The sequence below is a fragment of the Cherax quadricarinatus genome, chromosome 54 (genome assembly GCF_038502225.1).
Source record: "Cherax quadricarinatus isolate ZL_2023a chromosome 54, ASM3850222v1, whole genome shotgun sequence".
Lineage (NCBI taxonomy): Eukaryota > Metazoa > Arthropoda > Malacostraca > Decapoda > Parastacidae > Cherax > Cherax quadricarinatus.
The window spans coordinates 22,857,666-22,874,765 of NC_091345.1; the positions used below are offsets into that span (position 1 = coordinate 22,857,666).

Below are 17,100 nucleotides of genomic sequence, written 5' to 3' on the forward strand. Positions count from 1 at the left end.
ATTTCAGAGTAGATTTCTGAAATTTTTACCCCCGTTAGTTGTTTAATATCTTTATTATTCACCCCATACCCATCCTGTGGGTGGTAGTCAAAAGATTACAGAGGTACATAATGGGTCCAGGAACTGGACCCCAAAGTTAAGATAGCTGAGCAAGTTACAAAGGTGATGAACTTTTCCCCCTGACTCTATAAACCCACACCCCTCAAGTAAGTAAGTTTATTCAGGTACACAAATACAGTTACATAGATTATCATACATAGCAGCATATGTGTAGAGAACCTAGGATAACCCAAAAAAGTCAGACAGAGTGACTTATTTCCATTGGTGAGGTTCCTTGATGCTGGTGAGGGGCTCTTGATCTAGGGAATTGGATCTGTGCTCCAGTTCCCTGAATTGAGCCTGAATACCTTCCATCCCCCCACATGCGCTGTATAATCCTACAGGTTTAGCGCTCTCCCATGATTATAATAATAATAATAATAACATAAACCCACAACACACGTGGTGGGTCACTGACTTCTCTATCGGACTTCTGAGTCAGCCTTTGTTAGGTGTGGACGTCTCTCTCTCTCTCTCTCTCTCTCCTGCCTGAGCATCGGTGATAAATTTCCTCCGTTCTCTCTGGGACGCTTGTCCTCACCTATTTTGCCCGCCGGGCACTACAGGAGGGGCACCTGTTCATTGGTTTACTTTTAACCAGTTCCATTTTTTCCGCTCCGCCGAAAATTCTCTAACGGTTTTTGGTGGGAAGCCGGTTACTGTACTTAGTTAATGTGTGGGCGTCCCTCTCTGCCGGGGCTTGGCAAGGGCGTCCACCGGATCTAATTAGAAACTTAAAGCTACTATCTTTATTTGCAAAGGAACATTTGTTCCTTTTCTCTCATCGACCAGCTTTGGGTTACAAATATTCCTCGTAAAATCGGGAAGTCGGGTTCGATACTCCGGCTGATGCTGTCAGTGGCCCTGATAAACCCAACAAAGACTTCTCTCTCAAATTCAAATTTTTTATTTTCAAGACATTATGCACACTTAAAATATTTTAAAAATCTTGTTGTATATTGTTAGCGTCAAGCTACTGACACCTGTAAGTAAGATTCCCACCTGGATATATCCCGTACATGGGTATGTGCAACACTTGGGTATATCAACACCTTGGTATGTGCAACACTTGGGTATATCAACACCTTGGTATGTGCAACACTTGGATATATCAACACCTTGGTATGTGCAACACTTGGGTATATCAACACCTTGGTATGTGCAACACTTGGATATATCAACACCTTGGTATGTGCAACACTTGGGTATATCAACACCTTGGTATGTGCAACACTTGGGTATATCAACACCTTGGTATGTGCAACACTTGGGTATATCAACACCTTGGTATGTGCAACACTTGGGTATATCAACACCTTGGTATGTGCAACACTTGGATATATCAACACCTTGGTATGTGCAACACTTGGGTATATCAACACCTTGGTATGTGCAACACTTGGATATATCAACACCTTGGTATGTGCAACACTTGGGTATATCAACACCTTGGTATGTGCAACACTTGGGTATATCAACACCTTGGTATGTGCAACACTTGGGTATATCAACACCTTGGTATGTGCAACACTTGGGTATATCAACACCTTGGTATGTGCAACACTTGGGTATATGCAATATTTAGGTATCTTTATTTGACATTTCGCCAGCTAGTGTTTTTGTTTAATAAAAATAATAGTAGTAATCTTAATTTCCACAAGTAAATGGTACATCTTATACAGACCATAGTTGTCGTCAGTGATATACTACGTAGAAAACCTTTAGTTATGCCGAGCATTTCAGGTAAATTAGGTTAATTTTTTCCCCAGGGTGCAACCCACGCTAGTTAACTTATATCCAGGTACTTACTTACTGCTAGGTGAACAGGGACAGCAGGTTTCTTAATTAAACACTCCCAAGTATTACCACCCGTACCAGGGATTGAACCACGGACCTCAGTGTGAGCTGAGTGTGCTACCAACTGAGTTATGGCCTGGTGGCTAAAGCTCCCGCTTCACACGTGGAGGGTCCTGGTTCGATTCCCAGTGGGCGGAAACATTTCGACACGTTTCCTTAAACCTGTTGTCCTGTTCACCTAGCAGCAAATAGGTACCTGGGTGTTAGTCGACTGGTGTGGGTCGCATCCTGGGGGACACGATTTGAGGACCCCAATGGAAATAAGTTACAGTCCTCAACAACGCACTGACTTTCTTGGGTTATCATGGGTGGCTAACCTTCCAGGGTTAAAAATCCAAACGAAATCTTATCTTATGGGAGTGAAAGATGAGGTAATCAGTTCCTCAGCCTTGCAGAACTTTACACAGGAAACAGTGATTAGTGGCGAGCACTAAACCCTCAGGGATCATACAGTGCCTGTTGAATGAAATTCAAACAGATTTTATCATATATAGGTGTATATTGTTTAGACATAACATATATTGTGAGCAGTTCTGAGCTATTTTGCATGACTGATTTTTCTACCACCAGTCATCCAAAATACCCAGAACCCGCCCTATATTGTGATGGCTAAGTATGTAAGTTTATTAAAGTATACACAAATAGTCACATTGGTACACAAATAGTCACATTGGTTATCATACATAGCAGCTTATGTGTAGAGAACCTAGGATAACCCAAAAAAGTCAATGATATATTTCTGTTGGGGTCCTTGTGATAATTATTTATATTTAAATGTTAAAAACAAGGAAGTATTTTAACTATGTAAAAGCAGTTACAATAAAAGAAGATATACATTTATATTCCCTCTTTTTTTGCCATAACTGGTCCAAGTCGGACCGAAACGTCGTCGTAAGTTTCTGTCTTTTATGTGCGGGTTATTTGTGTATCGTTCCAGTCACGGTATTGTGCCTTTTTGTTATTTATTGCTACTCCTTTCTTAGCTCTAACTCGTCTTTTACGAAATGCATGGCTTGCAGACGAAGGATTCTTTTCCACTCTCCCAGGAAGTGAAAATAAAATGAGAACAAGAATTATCTGGGGAAACAAAAAAACTCGTATGGATGTATTTATGTATACAATGGAACTCCGGTTTTTGTACGGTCCGAATATCATACACTTCGGATTTAGAACACATTTTTGGGCAAAATTTTGGTCCAGATTTCGTACCTCCATCCAGAAATCGTATGTATCAGACGCGTCCGCCTGCCCTGGATGTGTCACTCTCATGCATACATGTCTCAATCTGGCTCTGTCACTGGTTGAGTGAGCATTCATCTGAAACATTTTGCAGTTTTTGTGCTTGTTTATTGATTGCGACTGCAAAATAAGCCACAATGATATCAAAGCCCCAGAGAGGGCTTTGATACCTGAAGTCCTTATGGAGGGGGATTTCCCTTCCAAACAATAACTTAGCTCCCTCTCCCCACCTTGCTTTCTTTAGTATGCCGACAAGTCTTCAATAAAGGTATGTAATGTTCATTTATCACTAAAATTAGTCATTTATATTTATTTCTCATTTTTTATATATGTAAAACTATAGATATTCTTTAAAAAATGTGTTTTTTAATATTTTTGGGTGTCTGAAACGGATTAATTGGTATTTACATTTCTTATGAGAAATATTACTTCGGTTTTCGTACGTTTCGGATTTAGATCGACCTTCTGGAATGGATTAAGTACAAAATCCAGGGTTCCACTGTACTTGTGCATGCATATGTAGTGTGGCCTAAATGTAAGTTGAAGTAGCAAGATGTATACCTGTTAACTTGCATGTGTATGAAACGGATACTAGCAATCCTACCATTGTGTAAAACAATTACTAGTTTCCCTTTCACACTCATTTGGCAGGATGGTACTACCTCCCTTGGAGGTTGATATCTACCAACCTACCAAAATATTCACTTACGACAGGACAGTCAGAACTAATATAAACCGTTCTATGAAACTCTTCCTGGACTCGTAGGCCAGTGTTTCTCAACCTTTTTTTACCCTTCTGGAGCCCTAGAAATAATTTTCATGTCTCAGGAAACCCCTACATAAAAATTATTGTGTATGTATCACTATTAATATCTTTCTTTTATAAACTTAAAGTTCATGAAGAAAATACTATAATTTTTTTTTTTTGATAACTGGTTTAAGCAAAAATAACTAAGTTTTTCTCAAGTTTGACAGTGCAAAAAATAAAAAAAAATGAAATCAAATTGTTAGGTAAAAGGACACAAGTGCAACTAACATGACATTTTATTGTGGCAATGTCTCGCTCTCCAGGAGCTTTGTGAAGCCGTTACAAAGCTCCTGGAGAGCAAAATGTTGCCACAATAAAATGTCACATTAGTTACACTAGTGTCCTCTTATCTAACATATTGTCAATAATTCTACCAACATTAATATAAATGAAATCAAATTGATTGTTAAAGAGACCTCGTACGAAGGCTTTCATTCGCACAAAAAAATTAACCATATCTGTAAACAAAAAAGAAAAAACAGTATCATATATAACACACACAAACAGAATGAAAGCAGATACTAATACGTAATGTGAAAGCCTTTAATGGTCAGTGGGCCACTAATTCTATTGTTTATTACAGTATACAGTATTGTAGATGAATGGTTCAGAGAACTTACAAGTTGATAAATTAGACACATGTGCAACACTTGGGTATCTTTAATGAAGAAACGTTTCACCACAGTGGCTTCATCAGTCCATACAAAGGAGAATCGTGAAGAACAGGAGGAGTACGAGGTAATCGGTCCCTCAGCTTTGAGTTGATGTAATCAGCCCATCAATCTTTTAAAGATTGATGGACTGATTACATAGCCTCAAGGCTGAGGGACTGATTACCTCATACTCCTCCTGTTCTTCACGATTCTCCTTTGTATGGACTGATGAAGCCACTGTGGTGAAACGTTTCTTCATTAAAGATACTCAAGTGTTGCACATGTGTCTAATTTATCAACAGTATACAGTACACTGTGTAGACATTTAAAAAGTACTAGAAATGTTATGATTGGTGCAAAGGTGACATTAAAAAAAAGTATCTAAAGATGATTGATACAAACCCACTAATATAGTATACTCCTTGCTTAATGATCAGTTCGCTTACTGACCTATTCTTAGAAACGGAACCTTGTTGTTAAGTGAGGAGAGGCTGTATAAAATTAAACACAGAAATGACTCTAAAAGGCATTCACATGAGTAGCCTGTTTATCACTATCTCTGGACCCGTAGTGACCTCTCGCGGAACCTTAAGTGTACCACTCGGCTTTTTTTTTCCTTGTCAGTTCTATCATTCACCTCGTCTTTCATAGCCCCCCAAATATCTGAACACATTCATTTCCTCTATACTCTTGCTCTCCAATCTGTATATATAATGTAAATTAATCCATATGTTTCTTCTGGCAGTCCTAAATTAGGAAAATGTCAATTTTCATTTCTTTAGTCTCAAAACAGCTGCTAGAAATAATGGTGTCCTTGTACATAGTGAGATTTTTCCTGACTGCTTAACATGGGTCAGTATGCTTACTGCAGTGCTGCTTTATTGTTATTCTAATGTCCTTTACTTTCAGCATTGTGTTGTACGGTAGGCTGAGTGAGGACGAGTACGTAAGAAGTGAGTGATGGAGTCAATGACAGACACTGATGTATCCACTGAAGCTCTCGCCAGCAAATGTGTGTAGTGCTTTTGGTTTATACCTTTAAGCAAAATTGTGATTCATTGAGTAATGTTTACATTTTCATTTTAAATCATCATTACAAATATATTCCTTATAAAGAATTGACATTACTGTATCTTGCACATAAATATTGTACGCATGTGGGCCCTGTTCGTAAAGCCCCCTAAGGTTTGCGACCCCAAATGATAATCAGGAATCACCGGTGGATGGAAAAGAGCAGTTTTCCATAATCATGTGTTTAAAATGCCTGGTAACATTTACACTATAAATAACAAAAAAAAGGTGCAATACCATGACTGGAGCAACACACATAACCTGCACATGTAAAAGAGGAGTCTACAACAATGTTTCGGTCCAACTTGGGCGATTTACAAAGTCACACTAACAAAAAAGGAGAAAACGAGGGAGTGTACATAGGCCAGCAGACAGGGACAGGACAAGAGGTAGTAGGAAAGGAGGAAGAGTGGTAGAGGTAGTAGTAGTGGAGTCAGTCAAATACTAAGAAAGGAGCACTGCAAGGAAGCTAGGGGCCCACAAAGGGTAGGAACAAGAACTCAGACGGGGGGGAAAATAAATAATAAAGGACAAATACCCAAGGCAGAAGAAAGAAAACCTACCCTTTCTGGGGCCCCTAGCTCCCTTGCAGTGCTCCTTTCTTAGTATTTGACTTCCTACTGCTGCTGCTGCCATTGTTGTCACCTCTACCACTACCTCTCTTCCTCCTTTTCTACTACCTCCCTCGTTCTCTCCTTATTTGCTAATGTGACTTTGTAAATGGTCCAAGTCGGACCGAAACGTCGTCGTAGGCTCCTCTCTTCTATGTGCGGGTTATTTTTGTATTTACACTAAAATATATTAAGTGCTTAACCCTTCAACTGTCCAAATGTAGATCTACTATGTTTGGAGCGCTAGTGGTACAAATGTAGATCTATGTTTGGACAGTTTAAGGGTTAATACACAGCACATACAATACTTACCTTAAAATATGGTGACACTTATCGTTCCCTTACACAGCTTGTAAGAAAATGGCAAAAATGGTGGAAGTGGTAAAAGCACTGAACATAATAAACAATGGCTCATATGAAATTCATCGAAATGTTGAAAATCAAAAAAGTGGGAGCTCTATATGCAGGGCCATCCTGTACATAAACTGTTGGATTCCCTAGAGCCAGTGAGGGAGCTCTTAATCTGAGGAATTGGACCTGTGCTCTATTTCCTTGGACCAAACCTGAATTTGTCATTTCCTCAGAAGTTTTATGACCCCTACAGGTCATGAATGTAACAATAATAGTACTAGATATAGTGGCATCCTACACACATGCCCTACATAAATGCATTCTCACACACACACATACAGAGGAGTCCTGTTTTTTATGGCTGTTAGGTTTCCCAACCAGTAGCAATAAGCAGTGCTTGATGCAGCTAGGTATAAAAAATAGATTAAAAAGTAAATACACAGTACATGCAATACTTACTATAAAAATATGGTACTGCTAACACTTCCCTTAAGCAGCTGTTATGTGAAAACAGCAGAAAAAGCACCAAACATAGAGAACAATGGCTTAATTGAAAACCCAAGAAAACTTGGAACACCAAAAAGAGGGTGCCAAATATGTGGGACCCTCCTGTGTATACAGTTGACCATCAGTTAAGACGGTAGTGACGTTCTTGAAAATGGTGTCTAAGAAAATAAATTGTTTAAACAAACTGAAGAACATATGGGAAAAATAGGGTTATGTTCCATGGACACCTTACCCCTTTCACTGTCCAGACCCCCAATCTGAAACTTGTCCACAGTGTCTAAGAATTTTCAAAAAAGCTATTTTTTTCTTATGAAATGGTAGAGAATCTTTTTTTTCTAAAGGTAATAAAATGAACAGTATGAAATTTGATGGAAAATTGACAAAATTATGCTTTCGTGAATTTTGCTGTGTGTGTGTGATATTTATGCATTGGCAATTTTGCTGGCTTTGAGTCCTATTTTAGGCCAATTACGTTATTCCAGTCAATCACATTCTCAGTTATTTCTTCAGTATGTCTTTCATTTTATCGATTGAGCACAAGAAATTGCCCAATCAACTATTTAAAATACCCAATAAAGTGATCAGAAATTTGCATTTTGGCCAATTTCACACAAATTTTAAAATTCCAATTTCAAAATAGGATGCAGAATAAACAATGCAGGCGGTATAGGTATTCCTCTGTTCGTTAGTTATGTTCCCAGGTTTTACATATGGCTTCCATTTTGATTTTTTATCCAAACAATGAATTTGTTCTCACAGAAAAATGGATTTACTGTCATGCAATATTGTAATAATTGTATAAATAATATCAGCACATTTGTGAATGCTTATAAGACCCACCCGTTGGACATGTATTGGATGAGTGATGTGATTTGTTTACTCTTGAATATCTGCAAAAATCTAACATTTCTGCTACTTTGAGCTCAATTTCAAACTATTTTCAGTCCTGAAACCAATCAGAATCATCTGTTTCTGTAATAAATCTCCCATTCTATCAAATGAGACCAAGAAACAGAATACAACCATAAAAACCATATGAAAATACACCATTAGGTTGTTGTTTTAAACCAGGAATGCAGTCAGTTTTTTCTCGTGCACTGAAGGCTGCAGGATTTTTTTAATATCATTCTCTCATATCTAGGCCCAAATTTACCTCGCACAGTATATCTGAGTGAGCTGAACTCATGGCATAGTAATAAGGAATGGACAATAACCTCAAAGCTGTAGTACTGCAGCACAGTCAGCAAAAGGGTTAAAGCACTTGAAACTTTGGAAAGTTTCCAGACATAATCAAGAGAGAGACATGGAGCTCATGGAGGATGTAAAGAGTGGATGGGTGGCATGCAGACATCACCCATCCACTCTGTTTACTCTTGGATCATTTACAAAGTTGCACTGTGACTTTGTAAATGGTCCAAGTTGGACTGAAATGTTGTCGTAAGCTCCTCTCTCCTATGTGTGGGTTATTTGTATTTTGCTTTTATTCTCTTCAAGTTTATTTGTATCATTGGCCAATATTTATTGCATTGTGTGTTTGTATGTCATTATAAATAATATAATGCAGTATAATACTCTTGTCCACAGTGAGTGGAAGCCTGCCTGTATATATTGGAGCCCACGATGTCAAAAAGTTCCCTCAACTTGCCCATCTCTTGGAGGACCTCAGCAGTCGCCTCACACCTACCGGCATTTACAAGACCACTCATGCCAAGCTTATGCAGGCTGCCTATACCATGAAGCATGCCAGGTACTTTAGCGTTTTTCTTCAAGGTTGGCAATCATCATGCTGCTCATGGCACCATGAAGCATGGCAGGTACTGTAGTGTTTTCTTCATGGTTGGCAGTCGTCATGCTGCTCATGGCATTTTGATTTAAAATTTATAGATTTTCTTTGCTTCTCTAAATCAGATATGATTACCTCTTATTACACATGTTCTATGTGACCATTAATATAACAATGTTGATGTAGGACTCTGAAGGTATAATAATATCTTTATTTTTACAAGTACAGTGGACCCCCGGTTCGCAATACTAATCCGTTCCTGAGAGCTCATCGTAAACCAAAAATATCGGAAAACAAATCAATTTTTCCCATAAGAAATAATGGAAATCAAATTAATCCGTGCAAGACGCCCAAAAGTATGAAAAAAAAAACTTTTACCACATGAAATATTAAGTTTAATGAAATAGAATAGTAATTACAATAACAACAATAACAATAAATAACAATAAATAACGAAAGAATAATTGACACTTACCTTTAATGAAGATCTGGTGATGATTGATGGGATGGGAGGAGGGGAGAGTGTGGATGGTGTTAGCATTTAGAAGGGGAATCCCCCTCCATTAGGACTTGAGGTAGCAAGTCCTTTTCTGGGGGTTACTTCCCTTCTTCTTTTAATGCCACTAGGACCAGCTTAAGAGTCACTGGACTTCTGTCGCACAACATAACTGGCAGCCTCACCATGCCTAATCACACTATGTATACCACTATGATTCTTAAATCTTTCAAACCAACCTTTGCTGGCCTTAAATTCACTCACGTCACCACTAGTTGCAGGCAATTTTTTTACCAAATCGTCATGCAACTGCCTAGCCTTTTCACAAATGATTGCTTGAGAGATGCTATCTCCTGCTATCTGTTTTTCATTTATCCACACCAATAACAGTCTCTCAACATTTTGTAACACTTGCGTAACACTTCGTAATCACAGTTGCACCTTTTGCAAGAACAGCTTCCTTGATTGTCGTTTTCTTGCTCACTATAGTAGAGATGGTTGATTGGGGTTTACTATACAACCTGACCAGCTCCGACACATGCACTCCACTTTCGTACTTTGCAATTATCTCTTTCTTCATTTCAACAGTCATTAGCACCCTTGGTCTCGAAGGGTTGGCACTGGGAGCTTTCTTGGGGCCCATGGTGACTTATTTTGCAAAAACAGGCACCAAAAACAGTGATAATATGGATAATATGGAATGTACCGAATGTATCCTTAGATGCGCGCACACTGGCTGGCTTGTAAACACTGGCACACACGGGGCAGTTCAGGCCACACATGGACACGTCTCGTACGAACCACATCGCATACCGGGTTTTGTACCGGGAAGCGAGGCAAATTTTCTGCGATATAATGCATCGGTTACCGGATTTATCGGATACCGATAGCATCGCGAACCGGGGGTCCACTGTACATGTAAAAGGTATACAGGCCTATCTGACATCAGTGATATACTACTATATAGAAAGCCACTTGTTATGCAGAGCATTTCGGGCAAATTAGGTCAATTTTGTCCTGGGATGCGACCCACACCAATCGACTAACACCCAGGTACCCATTTTTACTGATAGGTGAGCATGGACAACCGGTGTAAGGAAACGTGCCCAATGTTTCCACCCTTACCAGGAATCAAACTCGGACCCTCACTGTGTGAAGTGAGAGCCTTTACCACCAGGTCATGGGCTATCATAATAGATGTTTAAATCTTTTCTGGTCATTTTATGCATCTTCTGCCACTTACTGCATGTGTAAATGTTAGCTGGTCAATCCTGCACTTGCTGTCACTGCAGGTGTAAATGTTGGTTGGTCATTCCTGCACTTGCTACCGCTAGGTGTAAGTGTAAATGAATGTCAGCTGGTGTTGAATGAAGCATATGTGTAGTAAACTTGAAGTTGTCAGAGTACAGGCAGGCCCCACTTTAGTGTTTTGCTAATGCATCAGATTTCAGTTAGTGGAACCCCGAGTTTTGAATGCATCGACTATCAAATGCTTTGAGTTTTGACCATTTTCTTTAGAACCAATTTTGTCCCAAGTATCGAACTTGCTCCGTGTTTCGAACTGTGTACCAGACCTGTCCGCCTGCCAGCGTCCCCGCGCAGGCGTCATGAGCCAGTCTGGCTTTGTTTATGCTTGAGTAAACACTAACCTGTGCACTCATTCAAACATTTCACTATTAATTCATTGTTTGGTGCTTGTTTATTAAGTGCGACTGAAATAAGCTACCCTGGTGGTGGTGGATGGTATTGGTTGATGGTGGTGCCTTCTTCAGAAATTAAGATTTGTGCAGTGTGGAATAGGGTGCAGGCATTTGCTGAAAAATATCACCCTGAGCAAGCTGAAACAAGCCATCTCTACAAATTCAGTGACAGAACCATGTCTCATTTTTGGAAAATCTTAAAGGTAAGTAACCCCAGATAAGGACTTGTTACCTAAAGCCTTTATGGAAGAGTATTCCCCTTCCAAACAAGTGCTCTCTCACTCCCCCCTATCTTCCAGATGCCATCAACAATCTTCAATAAAGGTAAGTAAAAATCTTGTATGTTTATTTAAATGTTTATTTATCTATCACTAATTGTACTATGTACGTTTGTGTGTACGTAAGACTATAATCTCTATAAAATGTATTTTTTTGTGAATATTTTTGAGTTCCTGGAATGGATTAATTGTATTTACATTATTTCTTATGGAAAGTATTGCTTGGAGTTTCGAATGTTTCGAGCTTAGAACTAGCTCCTGGAACGGATTAAGTTCGAAACTTGGGGTTCCACTGTATTTATATATGGGGCTGTAAGAGAAGTGAATGCTCGGGTGTTGGCAAGAGGTGTGGGATTAAAAGATGAAGAATCTAACACAAAGTGGGAGTTGCCATCAGGAAAAAATCAACTGTGACACTGTGCTTTTGGGAGATTCTGACCCAGTTTTGAAGGGTGTGTAAAAGAAGGGAATTAAAAGTGAATATAGGAAAGAGTAAGGTGATGAGGATAACCAAAAATTTAGGTCATGAATGATTGGATATCAGATTGGAGGGAGGGAGCATGGAAGAAGTGAATGCATTCAGATATTTGGGGGTGGACTTGTCAGCAAATGGGTCAGTGAAAGATGAGATGAATCATAGAATTGATGAGGGGAAAAAGGTGAGTGGTGCATTGAGGAGTCTGTGGAGACAAAGAACATTATTCATAATAGCAAAGAGGGGAATGTATGAGAGTATAGCTATACCAGTGCTCTTGTATGGGTGTGAAGCATGGGTTGTGAATCTTGCAACAAGGAGAAGGCTGGAGGCTGTGGAGATGTTGTGTCTGAGGGTAATGTGTGGTGTGAATATAATGCAGAGAAGCCATAGTTAAGAAATTAGGAGGAGGTGCAGGGTTACTAAAAGTATTATCCAGAGGGCTGAGGAAGGGTTACAGAGGTTACTGAGAGTTCTGAAGGATGGATGTGTGATTTTCTTTACTGGTGAGGTTTGATGCCCTGATTCACACAGTTGGTAGTATACACAACTAAACATAAAATGGAGATTCAAAATTGCAACATTTTAGAGTACCATATAGTATTATGACTCCAGACTTTATAATGATCCAGTACAGACTGAACTGTGTATCTTTCCCTTTGCAGTTTTTTTAGTTGCAAATTATTGCTGGTGACATTAAGGGTTTTAACTCTTTTATCATTATCTATTTAATGAAAGTATGTTGTTAAAATGATGGATTTTTTGTATTAGATTAATTTACATATACAAATATTTTAAATTATATTTGTTTTATCAGGCAGTTGTACATAGAGGTTGCTACCCTGCATCGTGTAGTTCATGATGCACTGTATGAGACATCAACACTGCATGAGACATCATCAAGCTACGACAAAACTGCCAAGGTTAGTTCCTGATGGAACCAGATAACCGATTGCCAGATTAGCGATGGCCGACCTGTATTGTAATTTTTTATATACTATATCTCAACTATAAATTTTAATTACTGTAAACAACTAGCTACCTCTATTAATGAGAAAAACAATGTATAATAAAAAATTTACTCTATTCAAAACACTAGTATTAAGTAGTCAGTATGAATTAGGTTTAGTCTGCCCAAAATGTCCAGGCATGATAGTGGCTTTCTTTGTACTTAACAAATCAAAATTGTAATCACACATTGTGAACATTGTAAAGAAATAAATAAATCTTTAAATCTTTAAAAACCGAGAATTAAAAAAAAAGAAAAAAAAACTATTTGCAACATTTCTCCAAGCGGCAGCACTCCGTGTTGCCGTCAGGTGAGCATCAAGTGCCAACTTTGCGGCCTTATATCTTGGTAAGTACTTACCCTAAATTTTGTTTTTATCCCATTACATTTAGAAAATTGCCCTCTATATTTAAAAAAAATTCAAAATATTTGAGTGCTAGCAATGAGAACAGATCTACATTTGAAGAGTTAACGGGTTAAGCAAAGGTGCTGTTCACACCTGGACCATGGACAGATTAGTGACTCTTGAGTTGCACTGTCCAGTGATGTAAACCATGACCCCTCAGGAGTCACTAGTGACCTCAGCGCCAGACAATGTTGTGGCTCTTACCATGATACACCAGAGATGTACAATTTAAACCAGCAACCACTACAGATATAAAATCAGGACCATACCTGTGGTATTGGAGGGAGAGAGTATGGAGGAGGTGAATGTATTCAGATATTTGGGAGTGGACTTGTCAGCGGATGGGTCTATGAAAGATGAGGTGAATCATAGAATTGATGAGGGGAAAAGGGTGAGTGGTGCACTTAGGAGTCTGTGGAGACAAAGAACTTTGTCCTTGGAGGCAAAGAGGGGAATGTATGAGAGTATAGTTTTACCAACGCTCTTATATGGGTGTGAAGCATGGGTGATGAATGTTGCAGCGAGGAGATGGCTGGAGGCAGTGGAGATGTCATGTCTGAGGGCAATGTGTGGTGTGAATATAATGCAGAGAATTCGTAGTTTGGAAGTTAGGAGGAGGTGCGGGATTACCAAAACTGTTGTCCAGAGGGCTGAGGAAGGGTTGTTGAGGTGGTTCGGACATGTAGAGAGAATGGAGCGAAACAGAATGACTTCAAGAGTGTATCAGTCTGTAGTGGAAGGAAGGCGGGGTAGGGGTCGGCCTAGGAAAGGTTGGAGGGAGGGGGTAAAGGAGGTTTTGTGTGCGAGGGGCTTGGACTTCCAGCAGGCATGCGTGAGCGTGTTTGATAGGAGTGAATGGAGACAAATGGTTTTTAATACTTGACGTGCTGTTGGAGTGTGAGCAAAGTAACATTTATGAAGGGGTTCAGGGAAACCGGCAGGCCGGACTTGAGTCCTGGAGATGGGAAGTACAGTGCCTGCACTCTGAAGGAGGGGTGTTAATGTTGCAGTTTAAAAACTGTAGTGTAAAGCACCCTTCTGGCAAGACAGTGATGGAGTGAATGATGGTGAAAGTTTTTCTTTTTCTTGCCACCCTGCCTTGGTGGGAATCGGCCAGTGTGATAATAATAATAATAAAGCCTGTGGTATGGTTTGTTTGCAATTATGTCATTACAATTTCGTGAGTCAGAGATACCCCTGTGGGAGAAAATTACATCTATATTAAAAGAAAACAACAACAACAATAAAATATCCTTCTTAGAAAACATGACAACCTTGTATAGCAGCTGGGAAAATAAAATGGGTGGGTTGGATGGGGCTGTCTTGGAGGACAATGCACCAGAGGGTGCTGGCGTTGTCCTGGAGGACAGCACACCCAATGGAGATAGTGGCCCTGGTGATGAAAGACGTAAATAGCGTTATACAATTTTCAGAGGTACAAAGAACAATACTGCTGGAGATGGACCAAAAGGGAATTATGCCTTGGGGACAGTAGTGGGCACAGCTAACCAAAAAGTTAGCTTCCGTGACTGCTAATCCGCTAACTAGCAAATTAGCTCCGCTGACGCTAAACCACTAAACTGCTGAAAAATTAGCGGAAGCTTACAATAAATGCTAACTTTTTCACTTGAATTCAGATTCAGTTTAGTTTTTTGTTTTTTTACTTTTAAGACTTTTTAGAACAGACCTGGAGAGCTTCCTAATTAGATATAGAATGCCAAGGTCATATAATAAAGTGCCGCTAGTGCGAAAATAATGATTGTTTGATTTTTTGATGTAACTCGAGCGACCGACAAGGGCACACTTGTTGCTGTACTGAAGCACCATAGCACCCAAAGAGATTGAGTTAGCTTATTTGACTATTTTCTTCATTAGTTCCAGTTACTCATTGTATTCGTTCATTTTATTCTTGTTTCTGTTCATGTTTACATTTAACTTAATTTAGATTTTGAACCCAATAAACTACAAACGAGTAGTTGAAAATTGTGCTGGGGTTCAGTGTCTTGATCAGGCTGACAAAGGTGGGTTATTCCAGTACATGCAGCTGCAGCATGTTGCAGATGAATAGGTCCACAATCTTTGTGTCCACCACAGACTGAGGGATGCTAGTGCCAGCAGCAACAAATGCTTCTCCAGTGGTGGTCTGGCATGCTCTTTGCAGGCGGCTGTGATGACTGGCTGCTGCTCCTGCTAGTGGCGCTGCCACAAGATTGCCCATGTTTTCCACGGGAAGATCCGGCCTTGATTCTCTCCTCAAACTGGATGGCATGTACTGGGTGTTTCCTCTTAACATGCAACTTCAAGTTGTAGAAACTTGCCACCTGTCCCTTGATAGTCTCCTTGGACTGGCACATGATAGTCAGTAAGATGACTGTGATCTCCGACTTGACAGAAAAGAGCATTGTTGGTGTCGGCAAGCCTAACGCTACTTTTGTGCTCCTTGAGTCTTTCAGACAGACAACGGCCAGTTTCTCCAAAGTACTGAAGAGGACAAGAAGAGCAGGAAATGGAGTAGTCTCCAGGAGCATCTACAGAGGGAGGAGAGGTATGAACTAGATTGGTGCGAAGAGTGTTAGTCTGGCAACAAGTGAGTTTGATGTCATTTGTCCCTCTCTGCCTTATTTCTATGGCCTTCCCAAAACTCATAAACCAGTTATTCCTCTTCATCCCATCATATCTTCTAGAGGTTTTGTCTCTTATTCTTTCTTCTTGGTTGGCCAAAACCCTCACTCCCTTTCTTAGTATTTTTTTCCCTGCCCAATTTCATCATTCTCAAGACTTCATCGAGCGTGTTTGCCCTCTCCCGACCTGTAAGATGCTTAGTCTTGATGTTGAGTCCCTCCTCTATAATGTCCCTCTTGATGATGTCCTCAATTTTCTCAGAAGGCCAATGAAGGGTTACTTCATCCCTTATACCTATTGATGTCTTGATCTTATTTGTCTTTGTGTGGACTCAGATTCCTTTTCCTTCCAAGGCAGATATTATGGGCTCTCCTCTGTCTCTTGTTCTTGCTAATCTTTATATGGAATACTTTGAGACTGTTCTTCCTACTATTGATGTGCTCCCTTCACTCTGGCTCTGTGTAGATGACATCTTTGCTCTTTGGCCTCATGACTCTAGTCTCTTCCAGCCATTTCTCGATGCCCTTAATAATCTTGCCCCTTCCATTAAGTTTAAAACTGAATGGGAATCTAATTCTTTGCTTCCTTTCCTTGATGTTCATGTCCACCTCTCAGATACACATGTTGCTCTTTCCATGTACCGCAAGCCTCTGCACAGTGGCATGTACATTCATTTTTTTCATGTGCTTCCATTGTCAAGAAAAGTGTTCTTATTTCTCTTTCTCCATGCTCTCCACATTTGTGATCCTTGGTTCCTTGAATCAAAAAATTTCCACTCTTCGTAATTCATTTTCTCGTCATGGCTACCCTTCCCATTTCATAGACTCTGCCTTCTCGCGTGCTAAATGGACTTTCTTCTCTCCTAAACTCTCTACTCCTGGGAACTCTCCTGTCTTCTGCCTTCCCTATATTTCCAGTCTTTCTAATCTCAACAACCCTCTCCGTTCCTTAGACATCAATCTTACTTTTTGCCAGACTAACACTCTTCACACCAATCTAGTTCATACCTCTCCTCCCTCTATAGATGCTCCTGGTGTCTACTCTATTTCCTGTTCCTCTTGCCCTCTTCAGTACTTTGGAGAAACTGGCCATTCTCTTTCTGACACTCAAGGAGCACAAAACTAGTATTAGGCTT

At 39.8% G+C, this 17,100-nt stretch overlaps 1 protein-coding gene across 9 annotated transcripts in view; it reads left to right on the forward strand.

Moving 5' to 3' along the window:
* LOC128699203 (HAUS augmin-like complex subunit 4) overlaps window positions 1–17,100 on the forward strand; it is a 47,406-nt gene that overhangs the window by 4,450 nt on the left and 25,856 nt on the right. For 2 of the 9 annotated variants that reach the window (XM_053791796.1, XM_053791795.1), the window contains exons 1-4: window positions 929–1,084; window positions 5,566–5,668; window positions 8,781–8,943; window positions 12,746–12,851. In XM_053791796.1, coding sequence (XP_053647771.1) covers window positions 5,617–5,668; window positions 8,781–8,943; window positions 12,746–12,851 — 321 coding nt within the window. In that variant the 5' untranslated portion in view covers window positions 929–1,084; window positions 5,566–5,616. Of the gene's footprint in view, window positions 1–928; window positions 1,156–1,494; window positions 1,519–1,629; window positions 1,651–5,565; window positions 5,669–8,780; window positions 8,944–12,745; window positions 12,852–17,100 lie in introns of those variants that run through there. The other 7 variants (XM_070096742.1, XM_070096741.1, XM_053791798.2 and 4 more) reach the window with 6 other exon arrangements.